This window comes from Carettochelys insculpta, chromosome 1 (assembly GCF_033958435.1).
Source record: "Carettochelys insculpta isolate YL-2023 chromosome 1, ASM3395843v1, whole genome shotgun sequence".
NCBI lineage: Eukaryota > Metazoa > Chordata > Testudines > Carettochelyidae > Carettochelys > Carettochelys insculpta.
Genome location: NC_134137.1, coordinates 131,781,387 through 131,807,050, shown reverse-complemented (window position 1 = coordinate 131,807,050; position 25,664 = coordinate 131,781,387). Strand labels below are relative to the sequence as shown.

The following is a 25,664-nucleotide window of genomic DNA, read 5'->3' as shown; positions in this document are numbered from 1 at the left end:
CCCCAGTGCATAGCACATTCGTTCCCCAGCACAACACTTGTACTGGTAATTCTACAGGTACTTCAGCATTGCAATTTCAGTCAAAGGAGAAAAAGGGAAGGAAGGAATAGGCTGTGAGTGGACAAAGGTGGAAATTAGGGTCCTTTTCGCCAATGTATTACCATTCCCTGTGATTGAATAGGCATGTGGATACCATAGAGGGATAAACTGGAAGGAATTAGGAAAAGAGAAACAAAAACAATATGAAATGCCTGATTCAATGGACAAATTAGAAGAGCTATGTAAGTACTTGTTCCAAAGGCCATGGAAGCCCCTGGGAGTCTCTTCAAATGGGCTCAGGCCTGAAGAGAACATGAGGGAGAACTGGCAACTGTCTGTAAGTATTAGAAGCGTGATGAGCCAGGGAAAATAACCTGAAATTATGTGAAGGGGAGGCAAAACGAGACTGCACTTCATGAACATCAACTGAATGATGAGAACTACTAGATTGTGGAGTAGTATCTCATGGGTGACAGGGAGGATGGGACACCAGAACCCCTTTCATTAAGTCATGTAAAAGTAGACTGGGCAAAATTCCCAGAAAATATACTGTACAGAAATAAATCTGGCTTTGGCATGAGGCTAGACTTAGCTGGGCTAATGAGGTGCTGCATATTTCTTTGTTGCACTGATTAAAACAGTTAGTTAATGGTTAGTAACTCCAACTTAAACATGCATCCTCCTACGATTTCCTCTCAGCTATATTTCAGAAAACCAAAGATATCCCCTTTGTCCTACTGGGCTGTGTCCACACTTTCAAAAGGGGGATGCTAATGAGACACTTTGGCAGATGCTAATGAGGTGCTGCCATAAATATGCAGTGCCTCATTAGCATAATGGCAGCCGCAGCAATTCAAATGTGACACTTTCGAATTGTGTGCTGACAATGTAGGTGGGGGCCTTTTGAAAGGACCCCATAGTCTTCAAAAGCCCCTTGTTCCTAAAACCAAATAAGAATAAGGGGCTTTTGAAGACTGGGGAGTCCTTTTGAAAGGCCCCCCATCTACACAGGTAGTGCGCAATTTGAAAGCAGCACTTTCGAATTCCTGCAGCTGCCATTATGCCAATGATGTGCTGCATATTCATGGCAGTGCCTCATTAGCATCCCCCTTTCAAAAGGCGGGGGCTAGTGTAGACATAGCCCTACAGTGGCATTTTGTTTGACTTGAGAGCTTGTGCGTGAAAGGCAAGTTTCTGCAATGACAAAGTCAGCCTTCTACTACTTGATTCATTCCCAGAATTCTTCCCTTTTCTCTTCTAAGGTAGAGCTTGATTTATCCCAGAGGCAAAAAGGCACAGTAACAGGCTTTAAGGCTGGAGATAGCAAGTAGACAATTACCCGCTTTGTTTAGGTAGACTCCCTTCATGGGTGGAAAATTGGCAGAAGCAGCTCTGCTACAGCCTCTGTTATTCACTCCCTCTTAGTCAGAGAGCAAGGGAAGAGAAGGGGTACATTGGAAGGAGTGTGATCTGGATCCTGACTTATTGTATACTGTGTGGCAGGGTCAGTGTTACTCCTGGGCCCAGCACCTCCCCTCAGTTAACAATCCCACAGTATGGGGCTCGCTAGCCCTCACCAAGTTTGGGCGTTGGCCCAAAGGGCAGAGGACAGGAGCTCCCTGGTCTGAGTGACTAGTCCCTCACAGCTCCCACCTGAGCCCTGGACCTACCAGGGGCAGTGAGCCCAAACCCTCCCTGCGAGAGCTCCTCACCTCCCATGATGTCTCTGAAGTTGTTACTACTCACCTTCACCACTCTAATATTCCGCTTGCCTGTTTGAATCTCCTCACTCCTCTCCGACCTCCTCTTCCATGCCCTCCCCCTCCCAACTGGGGGAAGGCCTGTGACAGCTTCAGGTGGGATCAGCCAGCTCTAACTGATTTATAGCAGCCCCTTCCCACACTGCTCCCACTCTGCCGGTGATAATGCCTGATTGCCAAGGCTGCTTCTGTTTTTTGGAGCCGCCTATAAACCCTTGTAGATTAGCCTACCGGCCTCCCCTGTCACAAATGAACAAGACTAGAGTGGAACCCATGGATCTAACTTCTACGGTGGCTGAGGATCAGGGAGCTACAATGCATCCATCACTCTCTCCTGATTGAATTTAGTGGAAATCAGGGCCCTTAATTACTGGCATTTCAGATTGTTTAATAGACTTCGTTAAAAATGTAGAAAAATGTTGATTTTTTGATGAAAATGCTCGACCAGCTCCAATTAACAGTTTTCTACCTGCAGAAAGGATCAGCAGCAAGATAAGTGACTGCAATTAAGATCACCTCACTTCTCATCTTGCACCAAAAGTACTGGCTCCCAGTGAGGTTTGTCATTAGCTAAAAGATGATTTTGAGCCTTACCCAAATTACAGCTACATTACTCTTTTGAGGGCATGATACTGCAAGATGCTTCGCTGCACCCAAGAGGCAAGAGATACCTCACAAGATAAACTGCTGAATAAGTGACTGCTTGTTCTATGAGATGCTAACTCTAGTCAAGTGGTACAGTCCATTTTATACTTCATTCCTGAAATGCTCCACTCTGAAAAATCTTCCCGCTGTTCTCCACACCTCAGTGATATTAGAAATGTGCCCACCTTTTGTTTATTCTGTGACAAACTGAAACTGTACCTCTCAAACACTCAAAACACTGCATTCAGTGAGAATTTTGGGTGTAAAAGGAAAAAAAAGTCAGAGCTGTTGTCTCATCTGTAGATATTTGCTTTTATAGTAATTGATTTTTTTTTACTATTCATTAATATGACCCAGATTAATATTTAATTTCACTATAATTGTAAAGTATTTTATAATATTTCAGTACTGCAAGGTACTATAAAACTTATGGTCTGATCCTAGCAGGCCTGAAGTCTGCTTGACTCACATTAGACTATTTATGCAGAACAAGGTTCATAGATAGCTGTTATATGAACAATACTGGGTTGGGTATTTTGTACTCTGTTCTTTGATCAATCTCTCTGAATTTTAAGTGTGTGACTTTTTTTAACAACACGATGTAACTATGTTTACAGTTCTATGCCTCTCTTTTCCCCCATGGCTTACTTTTGTATATAATTCTCAGCAATCATTTCATATTTATGATAGTCCAGAATTACAGCTGAGATTTTGCTTTTGATGAGAGTCATTTGGGGGATTTAGATTCATAATTCCCATTTATTTCATTGGGTATTACATGTCTTAGTCTCCTAGGCACTTCTGAAAATCACAGCCTCCTTCTACAACTACTTTTGGGGTTTAGTTTTTAATCTTTGTCCATTGGACCAGAATGACAGCCACTTCACTTTAATATATTATAAAACACACTAAAATGTGACACTGCATACCAAGCTTAAAAGGATCCTAAATCATTACAGTGCATCTAGTGGCAATTTTAAGTGTTAACTGTAGTAATCATCAAAAGGCTACCACTGTTTATATACCACCCTAACATTTTACATTAATATAGCACTTTTTCATCCTGAAGCATCCAATAACTATACAATGACAGTGCAGATGCTTATGAGGCAGAACTAATTAGGTATACTACACCACTTTCTGCCCCAATACTGCTGCATAAGCAGAGTCACAATATGACCTTATGGAAGCACTTGAATTCTGGAGACCTAACACTGCAGTAGATCAGGGTTGTTCACCTCTGCAGATGTAAGATAATTTACAGGATCACAAATGGAAAAAAAATCATATTGTTGAGTCTCGTTTTAGTACTTCATAGCTATTTGACTAACTTCTGGAATCCAATGGCCCCATTTAGCAGGACTGTCTCTTTAGATGCAGCTACAATATATTCTCCTTTTGGAAAGAGAACAGAAATGAGGTGCTGATTTACATATCATGTGCCTCATTTCATAACGGCAGCTACTCGATGTTCTAGAAGTGCTGTTTTCGGAAAAAAGAAAAAAAAAACCAAAACAAAAAAACCAATCAATTAGCGTAGACAGGGTTCATTTGAAAAGAAACCCCATTTTCGAAGGAACCCTTCTTTCTGAAAAATATGAGGAAGAAGGGTGATTTTGAATGAATCCCATCCACGCTGCTTGTTTTTTTTTTCCCCCCCAAATATAGCACTTCTGCAACAGCGAGTGGCCGGTAGTATGCAAACGAGGTATGAAATATGTAAATCAGTGCCTTATTTGCACTTCCGATTGGCTGCACTTGCATTCCCCTTCTGAAAGGGGAATGCAGTGTAGCCACAGCCTGTCAGTTTATATGGCACAGGCCTCACGGCTCAGCCACAGGTCACAAATGAAGTGCATTGTCAATCCTTTGTAATCATTTCTGCCTGGGGTTCATTTCTATAAATTATTTTTTCCTGTTTTTAGACACCCTGCATTTAGATCCTCTCTTCAAAGACCAACAAATCCCTACTTTTCTGGTAAAGAGAATACCATACAAAAGTGAAAGGACTGCACGTTATTCAAGAAAACATGGATTATGCTAACTTACTATATACGTTCCTGCTTAGTGTAGCAATGAATTAAAAAGACAGAAACCTTCAGGTTGCAATCCGAGAATATTCTTCAAAACAATAAATTTTTAGCAAATTACCACCATCTTTACAGAGCCAAACAATCACTCTCTAATTCCTCTTCAAGTCTATAATCAATGTACTCACAAAAGGACGTAGGCCCCTATCACTTTAGGCACCTGTATCCCAGAATCCGGACCCTCCGAGTTTCACGCTCTGCTCAGCTACCTCAGAACTACATAGGTGACTGGTTCACGCAGAGCCTACGTTTTTGCAATAAAAGTTCCCTGGGCACCTATGTTTCTGCTACTGAGCATGTGCACCATAGCCCTGTGTCAGATATCCTGACACCTAAGGCTCACGTGAATGTAGAAATCGGGAGACCATAAGAACGGCCATACTGGGTCAGACCAAAGCTCCATCTAGCCCAGTAACCTGTCTGCCTACAGTAGCCAGTGCCTGGTGCCCCAGAGGAGGTGAACTGAAGACAATGATCAAGTGATTTGTCTCCTGCCATCCATCTCCCACCTTCGACAAAAGGCTAGGCACCATACCTTACCCCTTGCTAATAGCCATCTATGCTTGCTCACTTTCAGGGCCTGATCCAGTTAGCCTGCTCAGACCTTATACAGAATGCTGGGAGTGGAGGGACAGAAAATGTTTACACATTATTCAAGAGGTGGAGCCTCCCTCCTAACTTCCAGCCCAGTGGTTAGATCACTCACATGGAATATGAGTGAACCACAGTTCTCCCCACCTCTCTTTGAATAAGAGCAGGGATTTGAATAGGGATGCTACCATCTCTTAGTTGAGTGCCCTCAACCCTAAGCTTCCCTCAGTTGGAGCAGGGGAAGTGGCTTCTGGGTCTTCCACATCTCAGATGAGTGATCTAAGCAGCAGACTCCCTCTCTCACTCTAAAAGTCAAAGCTGTTCCCCTGCAGATTAACTAAAGAGAGAATCATTGGGCCAAAGAAAACACAAACATAAGAATAACTTTGTAAGCTTGTAGTTAGACCACTCACCTGACAGTGGGAACCTCCTGTTCAAATCTCTTCTACTCATCAACACAAGTTAACCTGACTGGTCTGTAGTTTCCTGGGTTGTTCTTTTTCCCCTTTTTATACATGGGCACTATATTTGCCCTTTTCCAGTCTTCTGGAATCTCTCCCAACTTCCAGGACTTTTCAAAGATGATAGCTAAAGGTTCTGATACCCTCTCTACCAGACCCTTAAGTATTCTAGGATGCCTTTCATCAGGCCCTGGTGAGTTGTAGACAACTTTTTTTTTTAAATTTTATCCTCTATACCTACCCCCTTCACACTAGCATTCACTATGTTTGGCATTTCTTTATTAGACTCTTTGGTGAAGACTGAAACAAAGAAGTCATTAAGCACCTCTGCTATTTCCAAGTTTCCTGATATTGTTTCTCTCTCGTCACTGAGCAGTGGGCCTACTCTGGCCTTGGTCTTCCTGTTGCTTCTAGTTTATTTATAGAACGTTACCCCTTATGTCTCTAGCTAGTTTGAGCTTATTTTGTGCCTTTGCCTTTCTAATCTTGCCCCTGCATACACATGCTGTTTGCTTATATTCATTCTTTGTAATTTCTCCTGATTTCTACTTTTTATATGACTCCTTTGTGATTGAGATCATGCAAAATCTCCTGCCTAAGCCAAGTTGGTCTTTTACCATACTTTCTACCTTTCCTACGCAGTGGAATAGCTTGCTTTCAGGTCCTTAATAATGTCCCTTTGAAAAACTGCCAACTCTCTTCCATTGTTTTTCCTCCTAGTCTTGCTTCCCATGGGACCTTACCGACCAGCTCTCTGAGTTTACCAAAAATCTGCCTTCCTGAAATCCATTGTCTCTATTTTAGTTCTGTGTTTTGTCTCTATATAGTTCTCCCTTTCACCCCTTCTTAGAACCATTAACTCTATTATTTCATGGCCACTTTCTCCCAAGCTGCCTCCCACTTTCAAATTTTCAACCAGTTCCTCCCTATTTGTTCAAATCAAATCTAGAACCCTTTCCCCCCAGTAACTTTTTCCACCTGGGGTTTGTGAATCCCTCATTCTCCTCATTCATTACACAGTGAGTCAACACATCAAATGCAGGCCTAAGAGTTAGGCATGCTGGTTCTGAGCCTCCCCACTCCTAGGTATTTTTTTGTGAATCTGAAACTAAGAGCTTGATTCTGCTCCCAATAAGGTTGAATTGGAGTTTTGCTATAGGCTTCAATGATAGCAGGAGCAGGTGCACCACAGGTTAGTATTTTTATTTTCAGCTGTTTGACTTCTATGTAGTATGCACTTTTAGAATAGTTTGCTTTTTTTCTCGTACGACTGGTAACAGAGCTCTAAGGGTCTTCATATGCTTGTACTGAAAATGTTTCTAAGCCTTCAATTTCAGATCCAAAGTCTGGGAGAATCCTCACCTAGAATGTATGTCTTGTGCATTGTAAAGAGTCATCAGCCACAAAGTTTGGCTCCTGTTCTGGTTCCAAACTCTTCAAAAATTAGTTTTGATAATCTTTTTGAGATGGCAGTTGATTTGTATTGGTTTTTATTATGTATTTCCCCAAAGTCAAAAGTTGTTAATGTATGTCCCTGGATGGGATTCAATGAGGAAAATTTATTTCAAAATCACATGAATATCTTTTCACAAAATATAGTCACTTTAGATTTCCAAGAGCTTTGCTAAATGCTTTGTTTAAAATCACCTTCATAGGCTGTTTCAGATACAGAAATAAAAAAAGCTAATATTTTTGAGAAGTGAAATATAGCAGTTATATGAACTGTATTTAACATTCAGGCAGACAATAATGATTCAGGTAGGTGTCTAAAAGTTAATTAAAATATTTATAATGTATACTGTAGAAATATACCCTAAACTTTCAAACCTGTATTTTCATTTTGAGTAGGAGCAAGCTCTGTTTTAAATAATTAATTTTAATAACTGGGAGCTCATTCTGAATTCTCTAACCAAATACAACCTTCACTGGCTGCTTTACCAACTCCACCCTGTGTACAGTGATCCAGAAGAAAAAAAGCTGTCAGTGATTCTTATTTCAGAACTTGCTAGGGGCCCAATCCTGCAATTTGTTGAGCACTCTGGCCTCTTCCCAGCAAAGCACTAAAGCATGTGCTTCACTCTTGTGCTTTAGCGTTTAAAGTTAAGCGCTTTTGTCCCATTGAAGTCATGTGAGCTTCATCTACTTAAAGTTTAATATATAATATAGTGCCTTACTATGGGAGTTGACACATTCAGCACCTGGCAGGCTTGGCTTCTCCAGCTGTGATCCTAAATTTCTTGAACACACAAAACTCCCTTTGACTGTAATAGTCAGCAGCAATGTTATGGATAGAAGGCTGGTCCATAAACTGGTGAGGAGCAGAAAATTTCAGTGCAGAAAAAAATGCTGCCTTTTCCCCTGACATTAGTACTGGTCCGAAAGCAAGACTGTTTTCCTTCCTGCCACACACTAGGAGGAAAGAGCTTTATGTGTTCTTAAAGTCCTCTCTCTTAATATACTGGCTTCCATTAAAAAAAAAGCCAAATACATGACAACTTACCCAAAGTGACTGGCTAAACTCATGGAAATGCAGAGAAGGGAGAAGTTTTTGATCATGATAAAAGTAGGGAACATTCCATAGTCCATTCCAAATGAATTTTCTAATATAAGCAGTTGTTTTGGGAAAAGGTATTCCTTTCCTGCCTTTGTTTTTAAGCTGTAAGAAACAGAAAAGGAAGAAATTTTAAAAAATAAATAGATAACAGCATTCAGACAATAAATATCAGCTGTTTTAACTAACTAAAATTACTTATAAACATGTCTTGTTGTATACTATAATGTATTTATTGAGGGCCTCTTTATCTTGTGCTAATAGTAAACCACTAAACTAAAGAAATTATTTTGTTGACTTGCTCATCAAGCAAATCATGTAGAACTAGAGAGTTATTTGTTTCCAAATACTCATTTAACCCTTACCTGCTTTTAATAACAGCTCTAAGCTGAATAATCAAGTGCTCTTTGTGCATGTTTTCTTGGTTATATTTTCCAATTCAATTACAAAATTTGTCTGTTTCTCAAATCTCCTCTTAGAAACCTTCTATCATGTGAAATTCAGGCTGCAAATATGTTGTGCATTAAAAGAAGATAAAAACTTTATTTAAAATGCACATAAACCTCATGCTAGGGAAATGACTTACAACAATATAATATTTGCCTGTGGAATTGATTGTCACTTTTTGGACATCTGCTTAATCATTAAATAACCTAATAATTACAGTTTTTGGGAGAACCATCTCTCCTGGCTCAACTCTATCGTAATTAAAGTGTTATATACACACCCTTTTCATGCCAGCACTTCTCATTCTTTCCTTATTTTGGATATGCTCGTGCAGATGTACAAAGCTGCCTCACTTTCACAATCCAAAAAACCCAAAATGTTTTAAGGGTTACAGTCTACGACCCTCCCCTCCAACTCCTAGAAATACTTATTTGGCAACACAGGGCACCATTCAGTGAGGCTCGGGAGCTCTCTTTTGATCAGTGTATGATGCAGGTTAAACTTTTCTGTGAAGAGCCAGGAAGCCATTTCTCCTGGGGTCTTATTGACAGATAATAGCTGCCCTCAAGCCTTCCCTAGAGGCCCAGCCTCTGGCTAGAGCCAGAATCAATCAGTTGGTTGGTTCCCTCTCTCCCACTCTGCAGTCCAGGGTACTGAGGAGACCTACAAAGCCGGCATCACCTAAAGCACTGCCTTGCACTCACAGCCTCAGCCCTGTCACCAACCCTGCAATTGCTGCAGCCGCCCCCTCATTTACTTGCTCACCCATCTCCTGATGCTCCATGCAGCATCTCCAGAAGCACAATGCCAGCCCACAGTGGAGCACATTCCCAGAGCCTCTGCATCTGCCTACAACTGCCTGCTATTGCTCTGAGTTGCTACAGCCAGCTGCCCCCAGCTGCTCAGCTCTGTCAACTTCTAGCAAAAGGCAAAAAGTGGCATGCCTGACTCCCTAGCAAGACCCACAGCACTACCATAGTCCAAGGATAGCAAGACTGCAGTATGTATGGCCAGTCCCTGATGCCCCACGAATGTCCAGTGTGCCAGGCAAATTTTGCCAATGTACATAAAAGGCAAAACAGGCCCAGATGCTCGCAGAGAACAAGAGCCAGTGGCTACAAAGGTGCCAGGCAGGGACCCTCCCCTTCCTACAGCTCCAGTGCGAACCGAGCTCCTCACCTCAGGGATTCAGACACATTTCATTGTTTTAATAGGCAGGAATAATACCTCTTCCTACCTCACCCACCCCCTCCACAGTGCTTATCAGCTGCCCTGAATCAGGAAGGGACTGCTCAGGACATCCTTGCTCTTGAAGCTGCTGCAGCACAAGGCTGGGTGATGAACGTGGTATGCTGAAAGTTTCCCCAGAAGTACCCAGGGACAGCTGTGGGGCTTGGTGAGTGACCCAGGCAGTTCCCTCCTGCCAGCCTGCCCTTGCTTTTCTCTGTTTCTTGTTCTCACCCCTGCCCCAGGACTGCCAGTCTTCTACTCAGGTAATAACTCAAAATCGCTTAAAAACTAGCCCTGGATTAAATAGCCAAATCTATTTATAGAAACCAAGTTTCTTTAATTAACACATTGGTGTACACATAAGTAGCAATAGAAAGCTTTCATTAGCTACCTAGTACAGGTTTGATTAAGTAAATAAATAACGAGCTACAAGTCCCATTAGGAGTTCTTCACATTGGCAACAAAGCTACCAGCTGACAATCAAATTCTAAATTCTAAAATTCTAAATTCTAAATCCAAACCGACAGAGGAATTCTGACAGGAAGGTGACTTCACCAGGTACCCCCTGCTTCTACAACACTGAGGTCCCCCCTACAAAAATCCTGACAGTCACTAAAAATCATTCCACCCAGAGTCTCCCACACCCTAAGGAAACTCAGAGCCCTAAGATAAGCTCTGTCACGGCAGGCTTTCCCTCCCTCTCCCTCAAATAAACCTCCTGACATGCAGAGCCCTCTAGCCCACAATAATCCACCCGTCACCGCAATAAAAATTCTGCCAGCCAGAGCCCCCCGATCCCAGTAATCACTCGATCACCCCAGCAAACACTCTGCTGCCCAGAGCCCTCCCCAGTAACCAGCCTGTCACCCCAACACACTCCCAGCCGTCCAGGACCCCCAGTAACCGCCCTGTCGCCCCCATGAACACCCCACCTCGCAGAGCCCCCTAAAGACCGCCTGACACCCAACTCCCCGCGCCCAGCCTTGCCATGTGCAGACCCACAGGGGCAGCTGCGGACCTTCCCGCTGCCTCCCAGCCCGCAGGGGGCTGCCGGGCTCCCGCGCTCTGCAGCAGGCAGCGGGGCGGGGCGGAGAGGGTCGGGGAGGGGGCAAGAGGCGGCCAGCGCGGCCCCGCTTACCTTCGCTGCGGCTGGTGGCACTGCGCGGCTCTGCCCGGGGCGGGGCGGCGCCAGGTCCCGGCTCCTCGCTGGAGCCACGAGCGGGGAGGGGCGGCATCTTCCTCGTGGCGCGCAGTGCGCGGGCAGGGGGCGGGCTGAGACCCCGGCAGCGGGGAGGTGTTGGGACGCCGCCACCGCTCCGCCTGAGCCGCCCCGAAGCCTTGTTCCCTCCACGGCGCCCCGCACCAGGACTGCCGGCGCAGGGCACGCGAAGGGGCGGGGTAAGATTCCCGCGCCCTGTCCCGGGCCGGGCTCGGCTCTCCCTGGCAGCGCTGGAGGCAGGTGAATGGCCCGTGGGGCTTGTCACTTTCAGCTCCCCGGTTTACACAGCACGGGCATTGCCCCTCACACACACACAGAGCACAGGATTGACGTCCCCCCCCCGCCCCCGGGTACACAGCATGGATACTGCCCCCCGCCCCACACAGCATAGGCGCTGACCCCCGCCAGTTACACAACGTGGGTACTGCCCCTCACTCACGCACACACACAGCACAGGCACTGACTCTCCATACACACAGCACAGGTCCTGCCCCCTCACTAAATCTTCTCCCCCAGCAGGACACACACACAGCTTAGGCGCTGGCTTCTCCCGACTCACACCACAGAGGCACTGCCCCCCCTCCTCCTCCTCAGCCCAACGTGGTACAGACCATCAGCGCATTAGCCCCAACTCCTCAATCAAAAATAAAACAAGCAAACTGCGAGTGGCATTTTAAAATTGACCACCTCAGCAGGAAAATGGCAGACTTTGCAATAATGTGTTGTATGTCTTCGAGCAGCAAGGTGGACTGCTCTCCAGGCAGCTGGGAGCCAGCTGAGACCACCATACACATAGCAGAAATAGGCAGTCCAGTAGTCACCGCCATGTCCCTTCCAGAGGCAATCTGCCAGATGGTACTGAGATATGAGGCTCCTGGATCCCCAGTACTGTCTTGGGAGCGTAATTCTGGGTACAGGGAGGCTACAGAAGACTGCACAGGGGAGTGGAGTTTGCAATGTCTGAGACTTTCCAAGTTTTAGGGCTTGGGTGTTGTGCGCAAGAATAATATTAATGACCAAAGTCGGAGTCGATGCTTGGAGGCACAAAAACTCTTCCGTCTTGGTAGGGGATTGGACTAAATGACCCTTGTGGTTCTACGAAAAGGATTACCCGTTTATTGCTACACATGCCTTCTCCTGGTTCCCACACCACTACAATTATACTGCAATGCACACATCTCCCCCTATGATGGGTTATTTACAAAGTGTTGACAAAAGACTTGAAACTTTAATAAAATACTGAGAGCTGATTCTGGAGGTTCTTCTAAAACCAAACTAGTATATTTTAAACAGCATATATTCATTTAATGTTTAATAGATATAGTGGTGTACCTAGAGACTTCACAGTATGCTAAATAAAGAGTGAAGGCATCTTTTCTCCAGCTTCTCTGATACACATACACCCTATTGCCACCTCTCCATAATGATGTCCCCTAAGACAGCAAAACATAAAAAAGCCAGTCCAGCACGAAAGAAGCTCCTCATTCCCTCCAAGGGCAACTGGCTGATGAGGAACACAGCTTCTGTGCTCCCTGCAGAATGGAAGTTGTACAAATCCCTTCACAGAGAGTAATTAGGCTTTTTATTTTATTTTATTTTATTTTTGCCTCCATTTCATACAGATATGTTATTTGGTTGTCATTTTAATTTGCTCAGAAATGTAAAGATAAAGTCTGGGCTGATGTAACTAGACTACATAGCATTGCTGCATTTATAGTCCTATTAAAATTTCCTTTATGGACACTCCTATTTAAAATGAAATTTTGGATATGATTGATCCAGGGCCTATACCACTGTAAACTTTCAAATATATAAGTGGCAGTTTGTACTAGCACAATTAATAGTTGCAATAAAATTCCTAATTACATGTTCAGTATCATGGAGCTGCAGTACATTATGGCTGTGTCTACAGTACATTCCCCTTTTGGAGGAGAAATACAAATGAGATTGAAAATGAAAATGAATCTCACACTTCCTTTGCATAATCTCATGAGATTGTGTTTCTGGAAGATACTTTTCCAAAAACAAAACCAGCAGTGGATACAGGGTTCTGTCAGGAAAAAAAAAAAAAAAAAAAGAGCTTTTGAAAGAACTCTTCTTCACAATTCTTTTTGGGAAAAAGGGTTCTTTTGAAAAAAAAATTTTTTTCCAAAGGAACCCCATCTGCACATCTGTTTTAGTTTTTGGAAAAGTCTCTTCTGGAAATGCTATGGCACAAGATTAGGCAAATAAAGCACATGATTTGTAAATCAGTGCTTCATTTGCATTTTTGATCTCCCTCATTTGCATTCCTGCTCCAAAAGGGTAATGTAGTGTAGACACAGCCTGTTTGTATTACTCATTTCAAAAGATACTGTAATGACTTAAGTATTTTATTGTGAATGCATGCTAAAGATAACATGCAAAAGTGAATAACCCTCTGCATGCAGAATAGTTCATGTATTCTTGCCATTTTAACTGTGCCTTGAAACCATAAAATAAATCTCTAAGACTTCAAAAAATAGTGATATCATAGAGTGAGAGCACCTTACAAAAATAACCAAGACTTTAATAGCACTTCATTATATATCTAGTGATAGGATGCATGACCTTCAAACACCATAACGGAGCAATGGAATATTTTTTTTCTTTTTAAGACATCTATAAAGAAAGATCAGGGAAATTAAACAAGGAAAACAAATGACTTATCCTACCTCTGTTAGGGTCAATGGCAAAACTCTCATTGGTTTTATAGATGAGAATTATGCTATTACATAAATGAATATGGCTAAATATCTTAGTGAAATCCCCCAGAGTAAGCAAATTTAAAGTTTACTGCCAGGTCCTATAGTCTTCACTTAACAAAACTCATGCTCAAGATTCGTCTTCCTGGGTTTAGGCTTATGTTTTTACTCATCTGTGGGGCTTATGCATGTTATAGGTTGTTAAACATTGCAGCTATAGTGGTCTTAAATGCAGAATCAATGCCTTATATTTTCCTAAACAACAGTCTACTATTCTATGTGTTCTAAAATACCCATGCCAAATAAAATGGGTTAAGAATGGAGTTTTTAATGACAGTTTCCTTGCTTTTGTGGCTTTAAATCAGACCTACTTTGACATTAGTTTTTATTACTCTGCATTAATTGTATGTAAAGGTGATAAAGCAAAATTTCTCCTCATTAAATGAAAATAAAACATAATTAAGTTGCTGGCCTAGATTCTTTTTAACTACTAAGAGTTATACATTTCTTAGCTTCGTGTTCCATTTTCATGACAATGTAGTCTAACTTCACTTTCTTTAACTTGTTAGATCGTTTCCTCAGGGCCATATGCTTTGCATGAGTATTTATTTAGATAAATCATTGAGATAAATCATTTTTAAGGAATCTTAAATTTGGATGGTGATAAAATATTAGACCACAGTGCAACTTCTTGAAGAAAAATGGAAAAGTAATTTCTCTTTGAAATAGGATACTTGATAAATATGTGCTTAATTTTAGGATATTGTGCTTGTGATGAAAAATGTCAGTTTACAAGCAAGTATTGCTAAAACCCGCCTGTCAGCATTTTTGTTCGGATATCGATTTGAGTGTATCTGGCAAACAGCTGTAGTTTGTTGTTCGACCATTAGAGGACAGTGTAGTTCCACATAACTATAGTGTTAAGCAGAATTGATATGTCTTGAAAAGAGCCATGCTCAGAGAACGAGGTATGTATGTGAAGTTAGAACACTCAGTCTGATGGTGGAGCACTTACACTATAACATTTCCTATATACACTGCAGAGTCCAGGACCTGTGTCTGCACATTGTTGTATATATAACTATGGCAACCACAAGGAAAACACAAAAGATAATTAATCAAAGAGAGATTGCAAAGTAAATTTCACTGGCTATCAACCAATTACTGTATAATGGCATAGATATGATAAAGGAAAAATTAAATAGACTAGGTAGAAAATGTATCTAATATAAGGGGCCAAACGGGAAAGTTATGGAATTACATCGGGGTGAATTTGGTCCCTGAGTTCTAAGCAGCATTGCTCATTTTCCCTATATCATTTCTATACAGTACTATTGGAGAATGGAATTGACCTTGTGTGACAATTAATTTGTCCATCACGACACAGTATGTTCAAAATAAGTTATTCAGAATGAATGGCATTTACCCTGGGCAGAGATCATGTTTTGAGAGATTAAGTCAGACAGAAAGATTCACAGAACAGGCAGAGTGAAATCTGTAAACACTTCCCCATTTGCTCAGCCAACGTATTTCAGTCCTGAGCTCTGGGTGTGACAGTAGTCCATTCTTTGTAGATTTTCATCGCTTGGCCTCATCACTAAGACTGATCACAAAGTTCCTTGTTGTGAAGATTGTTTTGGTGATGTCAGTAAGTGTTTGGTCCTTTTGGTAGCGACTCGATAACAAGTAGGACATCTTCATGTTACCCTCCTGTGAGTCTGTTGATGGCTGATCAGACTGATTTGGGAGCTGTTCAATACAAAACTGGACTGATACCATTAGCCATCACATTAATGTAACCCCTCATCAGCTGGTAATGCCTTGTGGATCACTTGTGAACATTGAATAGGAGGCATACACAGTTTTATATGGACCCTCTGTGTCAAACACATAAATAACTTAGCAAACGACTGGATGTGAAGTCTCTTCTAGTCATCATAAACACTGTAAAATGTAACAAAAGAAACCAGCAATCATGTAGCACTTTAAAGACTAACAAAATTATTTATTAGGTCATAAGCTTTCATGGGACAGACCCAAATCTGAAGAAGTGGGTCTGTCCCATGAAAGCTCATCACCTAATAAATTATATTGTTAATCTTTAAAGTGCTACATGATTGCTGGTTTGTTTTGTTAGAATACAAACTAACACGGCTACCTCTCTGTTACTGTAAAACGTGTAAGGATAATCATTAAGGAGGTATGTATCTCTACTGGAAAATATGTTCTAAAGTATGCAAATTTAAAACTGGGATTTAAAACTGATCACCAGAAGGAACCAAATCTCTTCCTTGCAGGAGGGGCAGGAGATACGCATCTGGAATAGGTTGTCACCAGCCCTGTGGCAGCACAGATTGCAGCTATTCTGTCATGGGAGAGAGCGAGCAGGGCTGTGACAGTGGAGTTGTAGCAGAATCTGGGGATAATGGCACTGTGTCTCTGCAGCTTCAAGGCACAGAGAAGGTTGTGATCCAGGTGGGAAGATCAGGTACCCCTGACTAGTGATGCGAGAAGATGAGTCCGCAGCTGCAGGGGAAGCCATCCTGACTCAGAGTGGTGCTTGCCTAGCAATGGAGCCATTCAGGATGGCTCCTCTGGCAGGCAGGGGCTCTCACTCTTCCTTGTAGTCCTGGCTGGTGTCTTTGCTCTTCTCCATCAGGAGTGTAAGCTCCCCTGAACCTTGCACCTACTGCTCTATTGTCACAACCTTACTCACTCAGACACAAACTGTTCAGAAAAGGGGTGTCCTCCCTGATTGCTAGGTCTTGCACTCCCCTTTGCAACCCTGGCTTGTAGCTTCTGCTCCATTAAGCTAATACCACAGACTCTCCTGCATCTTGAGCCTCATTGTTTTGGGCTCCTTGACATCAGTTGGAGTCCACTGCAGCCCCACTGGCAATGCTGGACACCTTTCGCTGCCACCACCCATACTGTCCTAACCCTAACAACCTGAGCACTATCCCCTCCACCCTCATAACTTTCTACAGCTGTAAAAATTAAAAATGTTAACATTTAAGGGAAAGATTGGAATTAAAATGTGTACAAATTGTCAAAATTGTAAAAAAAGGAAAAAATTGAATTATGCCAAACCAATTGTATACAATGGATACCTATTTGCATACTAAACCATCAGCTCATCAAGATAAGGAAATTAACAAGTGAATGCAAAATGTTTGGAAGGTAAGGTAACAGTTTTATGAATAAAGATTGAATGAATATTTGACATTTCTGGGGTTTCAAAGGAGCTCCCTGGTATCTTTCAAGTAAGTAGTAAGTTGACAGTGGGCTTACTTCATGAACAGAGGATTACAGTCAAATCAGGTAGTAACACACTGAATGGATTTTGCTATTATGGTGTATTAAAGCCCTCTTAGTAAAGAGTAGGCTGTGATTTTATATTATATGTAAGCCTTTGTTTCCAATGTTTCTTCTTGCTATCGCTTGAACCTCTGCTTACGCTTGGTTTCTTTATAAAGAAATCTACTTGGTGTATGTTAAGCAGAGTTGTATTGTAATGTGCAACTTGTAAGATCTGGAAGATTGTTCCTTTGAGAATTATGGGTCTTGTAATTCTTTGAGTGCCCAACAATCAGGGGTTGGATGCTGCCGGGGGCTGCTCAGATGTTTCTGTGGTGGTCCATCATTAACCTGCACAGAGAGCAGGCTGTAGAGGCCTGTAAGGTAGTACTTGGGCTGATAGAGGTTGGAGCTGTTAAGGAACTGACATCTAATAGGCACAAATAAGACTTCTTCATGCTGAGGGCAGGTTATAGCAAGGCACCTTATGATCCTGGCTACCCCAGGGAAGTGTCCCAGTGCCAAGTGCTGCAAAATCCTTCAAACATCTGCTACATTTTGCAACAGTAATTTCATTCCTATTGTGTTCACTCCTGCACACAGTAGCAAAATAATTTGGTAAAAGTAATACAATTATTAATATGTTTGTCACAGAGGATGACACTATAATTATACTGTACAAATAACAAGCAGTCCTGTGGCACCTTAAAGCCTAACAAATGTATTTATTAGGTACTGAGCTTTCGTGGGTAACTCTGAGGAAGTGGGTCTTACCCACAAAAGCTCATTACATAAATATATATGTTGGTCTTTAAAGTGCCACAAGACTGCTTGTAATTTGTGCAGCTACAGATAACGTGGCTGCCCTCTGAGGTTATAACTCCAGTTCAGCGTCATTCATTCGTTGACTTCTGTGAAAATTCAGTCAATAGATTTCTTGGATTTTTGAGTCCAAAAGGTCTATCTATTCTGACCTCCCATATAACAGAGGCAATAGAAATTTATCAAATTAGTCATGAGTCCCCAGTAGTGGCATAAATGCTGACTTCTTGTTTGCTTCCTTCTTGTTTTATGAGAATGCAGACAGTTTTTCTGGGCAGCCATGTGCTTTGCAGTAAATCATCTCCTCTGAGTAAATATGTTTCTGCCATTAACTAACCTCGTACCTGCTAACTATATTATCCTATACCAGCGGTTCCCGAACTTTCTGCAGTCATGGAACACTTGGACATCACAGCACTCTCTGCAGAATACTTTATCTTTTTTTTTTTTACATCATCATAATAACTCTGAGGAACATTACTAAAGGAAAATGTTTCATAATAACGTTAATTAAATTATTGTATGGTAAACTCAACTCAACAAATAATAATGAAACCAGACATTAACAAAACAAATACAGCAGTGATGACAGATAAAACATCCCCAAATTTATTTTTTCCCCTCAAAATGGGGAAGAGACCACCATTACTCAGTTTCAATGGTGGAACACTTTGGCATAGCTTGTGAAACACCAGTGTTTCGCTGGAACATAGTTTGGGAACCTCTGTCCTATGCTGACAGAACGTATGTTAAGAGGAGACTTCAGACAGTGAGACTGGCATTGCAAGTGCAGGCGGATTTGCAATAATGAGGGCACCCACTCAAAATTGAAGACGTGAAATCTGAAGCAGTCCAAGTCTGCATCCAAATCTAAACTATACCTTAGTCTTTGTGTTTGTAATGAGTTAAATGAAGATACTGGGTTCATAGACCACTGCAGTTTGGGAAAATTGCCATACAGATGTGAACTTTACAGCTTGTTCTCTTCTGCGACACGGGTGCGTCTCCACTGCCATAGCTGTAAGTACAGATATCATGCAAGTAGTACAGGAGCATATGACAACTTTGAAAAGCAGTAACGCGTACGCCTCATTGATGCTTGTGAGAAGAAGAAAGCAACAGCAGCAGCTGCATCAATGGAGCCAGGACAGTTCCCTTGCCTGCACTGTGAATGCTCATGCCATTCAAAGCTTGGACTCCTCAGCCACATGCGAGTCCACAACCGATGAGCCTGCACAAGCTCAAGATGTCATCGTTGGACACGATGGACTATCTACAATCAGTATAGCAGTGACTATGCAAAGGGATGTGCAGCCTCTGAGGAAGCTGCCCAGTGTGGACTAGATCCATCCAAAAATGGAAGTAAAAGTTGTACAGTTAACAAAAGCCATTTGCCTTCTCTCTTCTGTCAATCTGACTTCTTACACAGCATTGCACTCTTTGTATGCATAATTCCCAAACTAATGGAAATCTGTCTATGGATCTTCCAAATCCTTAGAATTTAGCTTTCTAACACTAACAATAGAAAATATACTGTTATCAGATTTCTAGGGTGTGAGTAGGACTGCACTTCTAGCCACCTCTAATCCCCGTAACTGATATATTCAGGTAAATTAAACTGTATTAAATCCTGAGTCTATATCTGTATTCCTAAAAATGTATTTTATAGGCTCAGAACCTTTTCTCAAAATTAACGCATAGTCAGTCTTCAGACTAAAAATCCATCCAAAATTAAATTTTCTGACCTATCTTGTATCAAGCTATGCTAGTCAATTTGTTTAAAAAATGGATACATTTGGAATTTGGGTGACTAGAGCTACGTCTACACGTGAACGCTACTTCGAAGTAGCTTATTTCAATGTAGCGACATCAAAGTAGGCTATTTCAATGAATAACGTCTACACATCCTCCAGGGCTGGCAATGTCAAAGTTCAACTTCAACGTTGCGCAGCACCACATCGAAATAGGCTCAGCGACGGAATGTCTACACGCCAAAGTAGCACACATCGAAATAGGGGTGCCAGGCACAGCTGCAGACAGGGTCACAGGGCGGACTAGCGCTTCCAGGGCAACAGCTAGCTGTTCCCTTAAAGGGCCCCTCCCAGACACACTCAGCCTCCACAGCACGCGGTCTGAAGAGCCATAGGCACGCAGACCTCGGGCGACGCAGTCATGGACCCCCAGCAGCAGCAGCAGCAGCAGCAGCCAGAGGTCCACCCAGCCCTCCCTGCAGGAGCAGGGCTCGCCCTGATCCATGCCATGTGGGAGGCAGCTGAGCACCTCCTTGCCACACCAGAGGAGGAGTGGCCCCCAGGGGAGCAGGGCTCAACCCCCAACCCTGCAGCACCCCGACCCCCACCCGCCTCACACGCCCCTACCTGTGGAACTACCCCACCAGCGCCGACTGGTGGGAGCGGCTGGTGCTTGAGGAGTGGGACAACGACCACTGGCTCAGGAACTTCAGGATGAGCCGGCAGACATTTATGGAGCTGTGCCAGTGGCTCACCCCCGCACTCAGGCACCAGGACACCGCCATGCGGCGTGCCCTCACAGTGGAGAAACGGGTCGGCATCGCTGTCTGGAAGCTGGCCACTCCAAACAGCTACCGATCCGTGGGCCAGCAGTTTGGCGTCGGCAAGGCCACCGTCGGGGCTGTCCTTATGGAGGTAAGAGGACCCACGGGGGCGGGGAGGGCAGGGCAGGAGACGGGAGGGCAAGGGAGGGGAGGGGAGGGCAGGGCAGGGCTGGGCCATGCACACCCTGCTCACCCCTCATTGGTGCTCTCCCATGTGCTTTCCCTGCAGGCCGTGCGTGCCATCAACACCATGCTCCTCCACAGGCTCGTGAGGCTGGGGGACCCAGATGCCACCATCGCGGGCTTTGCCACGCTGGGCTTCCCCAGTTGCTTCGGGGCTCTGGATGGGACTCACGTCCCCGTCCGCGCCCCGCAACACAGTAGAGGACGGTACATCAACTGCAAGGGCTACCACTCAGTGGTCCTCCAGGCCTTGGTGGACAGCCGGGGACGTTTCCAGGACGTTTATGTGGGCTGGCCTGGCAGCACCCATGACGCCCGGGTATTCCGGAACTCGGGCCTGTGCCGCCAGCTGGAGGCGGGGATCTACATCCCCCAGTGGGAAATCCCTGTGGGGGACACCACCATGCCCCTCTGCGTCATCGCAGATGCAGCATACCCCCTCTGGCCCTGGCTCATGCACCTGTACATGGGGCATCTCTCTGCCAGCCAGGAGCACTTCAACCAGTGCCTGAACCACGCGAGCCAGGTGGTGGAGCGCTCATTTGGCCGCCTCAAAGGGCGCTGGAGATGTCTCCTGACCCGCCTGGATGCGGGCCCCAACAACATCCCCCAGATTGTGGGTGCCTGCTGCACCCTGCACAATTTGGTGGAGAGCAAGGGGGAGGCCTTTTTTCAGGGCTGGGCTATGGAAGCCAGCAGGGGCGTCGTGCAGCCACCCACTGCCCCCAGTCGCCAGGTGGACCCCGAAGGGACCCGGGTCCGGGAGGCCCTGCGGGCCCACTTCGAGGAGGCCGTGGGGTGAACTCTGCCAGGCCCCCCACTGCGCCCCCCCCTTCCTCCACAACACTCCCTGCCCCTATGCCCACACCACGGAGCTCCCAACAGCACACCCCCCTCCCCACTTCTCCTGGACAAATAAAAGCACGCACTCTTTGGTAAAATGAAACTGGTTTTCTTTTTTTAACTGGTTTTTGAACTAATAATGACAAAACTATGTACAAGACCTACTAACTAAAGCATAACATAAGTGAATAATAAAAAAGTTTCCATATATTTACATGTAACAAAAAACAGAAAACCAGGGATTGCAAGGACGGGGAGAACTATTTACATGGGGGGGGACTGGGCAAACGGGGGGCACAAATACATAAGTCCAACTATATACCGGGGGGGAGCCATGTCCTGGGCCCCACGCCCCTATAGTCTGGTACTGGGGGTGGGCGGCCGGGAGCCCCGCCTCAGCCGCAGCCCTGTCCGGGGCTGGCTGGGGGCTGGGCGGACCAGAAGATACGTCCGGCGAGTCTCAGCTAGCCCCAGGTCTCCCTCGGCGGTCTGGCCCTTGGTGGCGGGTGGCGGGGCGACGGCGGACGGCGCGGCGACGAGCGGAGCAGCGGGTGGTGCGGCGGGAGGAGCAGGCAGGGCGGTCACTGCAGCGGCCGGCGCGGCATGGGGGGCCAGGTAGTCCACGAAACGGTTGAATGTCTCCATGTAGGCCCCCCATGCCTCTTGGCGCCAGGCCAGTGCCCGCTCCTGCAGGTGGAGGCGGCGTTGCTCCACCCGCAGATGCTGCTCCGCGACCTCCAGCTGCCGGCGATGGATGGCCAGCAGCTGGGGGTCCGTCGCCGCCGTGTGGTGTTGCGGGGTCCGCCGTCTTGCCCGCTGTGGGCCGGTCGGTCCTCCGCCGAGGGGCTGGCCTGGAGCGATGGCCCCGGAGGGGATTCCAGGACCACTGAAGCCTCGCCGGCGCTCTCCGTTCCTTCCGATGGTGCAGCTGTGGAACACAGGAGCGGGGGAAGAAGAGTGGAGACAGGCGTTAGTGTGGGCCCCGAGCCATGGCCCTTGTCCCCTCACCCCTGTGCTGCAGATTCCCCATCCCCGTCCCCGGGAGATGCTGCTGTGATGGGGTTCAAGGGTCCCCCTGCACTGCACCCCGTCCCCTGGCAGGAGTGACTCTCACTTCACTCAGCAGGGTCTGACAAGAGAGGTTTCTTAGGCAACAGATGCCCACTTTTTCCCAGAAGTGACAGTACAGCAGTCAGAGACAGTCCTTGCAACCCGTCCTGGGGAGAAGACCCCAAGGGGTGCCCCTCTGGGGTGTAGCTTTCCCCCTCCTCAGGCTGCCTGCCTCCCAGCTCTCCCTTCCCCTAGCCTCTAACTGCAGCCCCCCCCGATTCAAAGCCAGCTCGGCTCCTCCCGCCTCTTTGTTCAGGGCAGGGGTGTCACCTGCCAGTTTTAGCCCCAGGATCATCCTTTGCCCCTGGGAACTATTCAGCTTGTAGCTCATATCTAGCCTGAGTCTTGCATTTGCACTCCCCCCACTCCATCACATGCTGCTGCTGCTGCTGCTGCGGGGTGTCCCACCCCCTCCTCCCAGGGGACCCTAGAGGTTCCGCTCCCCCCAGCCCGGGGATGGGGCATGGCACTGTCATGCTGGTGGGGGGCGTGAAGGGGCTGATGCCCTCCTGTGAGGGACATGGCACTGCTGTCCTTGGGGCCATGGCCATCTGGGCATGTGGAGGGCCCTGGCCACATATCTATTACCCCGCCCCTCAACCCTGGGGTTGTACACCGGGGGGGTACATACCTGTGGGTCCACTCCCACAGTCCGGGGATACCCAGGGGGCGGACGCCCGGCTGCTGCTCTGGGAGGGGAGGACAATGTGCAGCCCCGTCTCAGCGGAGGAGGAGTCCCCCTCCTCCTCCTCCTCCTCCTGCTGCAATGCCCCGGGGGTGGGCTCCAGGGGGGTCCCCGGGGTGCGGGGCTTACCTCCGGGGTGGACTCCGGCTCCAGGGCCTGCTGGGGCTCCTCAGCCGAGGTGTCAAGAGTGGCCGGAGGGGAGGAGGTGTGCTGGGGGCCCAGGATGTCCCTGAGCTCCCTGTAAAAGGGGCAAGTGGCGGGGGCGGCCCCAGATCATCCGGCCCCATCCCGGGCCTGGGCGTAACTCTGCCACGGCTCTTTCACTTTATTCCGGACATGGTCCGGAGTGCGGGCAGGGTGACCCCGGGTGGCCAGGCCCTCGGCCAGCCGAGCGAACGCATCCACGTTCCGCCTCTTGCTCCCCATTACCTGGAGCACCTCCTCCTCACTCCAGAGCCCCAGCAGGTCCCGAAGCTCGGCCTCCGTCCAGGAGGGGCCCCGCTGCCGCTTGCTGCCCTGGCTGTCCTGTCTCCCCTTTGGGGGGGTCCCCTGGGGGCGCTGCCGTGCGGCCATGAGGTTGGTTGGGGGTTCTTGGGGCTGCTCAAGAGCGTGCAGGCTGGCCGCGTGTCTGGGCTGCCGCCTGCACGCTCTCTCAGCTTCCTGCACAGAAAGGGAGGGGGAGGGGACCTTTAAGGGGCCGCTCCACGCGGCCACCATTGAGCTGAGGGGCTGGAGAGAGCGTCTCTCAACCCCCCAGCTGATGGCCGCCATGGAGGACCCCGCAATTTCGATGTTGCGGGACGCGCAACGACTACACGGTCCCTACTTCGATGTTGAACGTCGAAGTAGGGCGCTATTCCTATCTCCTGATGAGGATAGCGGCTTTGACGTCTCGCCGCCTAACGTCGATGTTAACATCGAAATAGCGCCCAACACGTGTAGCCATGACGGGCGCTATTTCAAAGTTAGTGCCGCTACTTCGAAGTAGCGTGCACGTGTAGACACGTCTTAGAGGTGCAGTCATATCTGTACTTAAACTAATAGTGATTCACTATGGTAGCACCGTCTGTGATTTTTGCTTTATTTTCTAAGGACTAAATCCTACTATCTGATGGATCCTGATTCCCAATAAGCAGTTCATTTTTATTGTATGAATGCAATGTGGCACTCTTGAGAGGGCAAACATACAATTGCTTAAGTCAGTGTGGGAAGGTATATCAAGTAAAAAGGAGTTGTATATACCTGCAAAGCAAATGGACAGGATTTATTTGCAAATATTTTTGCTCTGTTTGTTCATTTTTAGTGCCTTAAATGGAGACTATAACTGGAGAACACTTTTCTGTAATACGTTTGTGCTATTTCTGTACAGCAGTTGGATACTTAACAGTGCTGTTTGGTTGAAATTGTCTTTGAAGTGATCATCAGATTCTAGCTCAGTGTCTCAATAACACTGCACCCCTGTATGCAATGCTTGTTACTTCAGTCTGGTGCTTGACAAAACTTCTGTGAAACATCTCATAGTTACCCTGATCATTTACCCTTTAGAAGAGAGTTTGGAGCAGGAACCCTGTTCTAAGCAGTTCTTGCACAATAAAGACACCATAGTCCTGAATAACACTGGCTCTTTGGATGGTAAACGCTGACCTGTACTACTCTTCATCAAACTACTTTCACAAAGGAAGTAATATCCAGCAGGCACATGCACATCCTGGATAATAAAATAGAGGAGTCTAAACAACAGACAAAAACTACACAAGAGATCACAATGCAACTACAGTTTAGGAAAAGCTAGCTAGGAGATGATGGCTCAAAACTATGCTAAAACTCAGTATTTGCTCAGCTTCAGATTCCGCCACCCTTACATTATTATTTCTAAGTAGTCTCTCTGGTTTCAGAAATAAGCTACTACTTACAATGACAGAGGCTAGCCCATAATGTTTGGCTGTTCTAAAAAAAGGCAAACAATCTCAGAGTGCCTATATTTATCTCACTCATAGGCTACGTCTACACATGAAGCCAACATTGAAATAGCTTATTTCGATGTAGCAACATCGAAATAGACTATTTCGATGAATAACGTCTACACGTCCTCCAGGGCTGGCAACGTTGACGTTCAACTTCGACGTTGCGCGGCACCACATCGAAATAGGCGCTGCGAGGGTACGTCTACACGCCAAAGTAGCACACATCGAAATAAGGGTGCCAGGCACAGCTGCAGACAGGGTCACAGGGCGGACTCAACAGCAAGCCGCTCCCTTAAAGGGCCCCTCCCAGACACAGTTGCACTAAACAACACAAGATCCACAGAGCCGACAACTGGTTGCAGACCCTGTGCATGCAGCATGGATCCCCAGCTGCCGCAGCAGCAGCCAGAAGCCCTGGGCTAAGGGCTG

At 46.0% G+C, this 25,664-nt stretch overlaps 2 protein-coding genes across 2 annotated transcripts in view; one reads left to right on the top strand and one right to left on the bottom strand.

Moving 5' to 3' along the window:
- GABRA5 (gamma-aminobutyric acid type A receptor subunit alpha5) overlaps positions 1 to 8,172 on the bottom strand; it is a 98,643-nt gene extending 90,471 nt beyond the window's left edge. The window contains exon 1 of the mRNA XM_074983289.1: positions 8,087 to 8,172. Within this exon, the coding sequence (XP_074839390.1) occupies positions 8,087 to 8,172 (86 nt within the window). The remainder of the gene's footprint in view (positions 1 to 8,086) is intronic.
- GABRB3 (gamma-aminobutyric acid type A receptor subunit beta3) overlaps positions 1 to 25,664 on the top strand; it is a 318,628-nt gene that overhangs the window by 68,580 nt on the left and 224,384 nt on the right. The gene's annotated exons all lie outside the window — the stretch shown is intronic.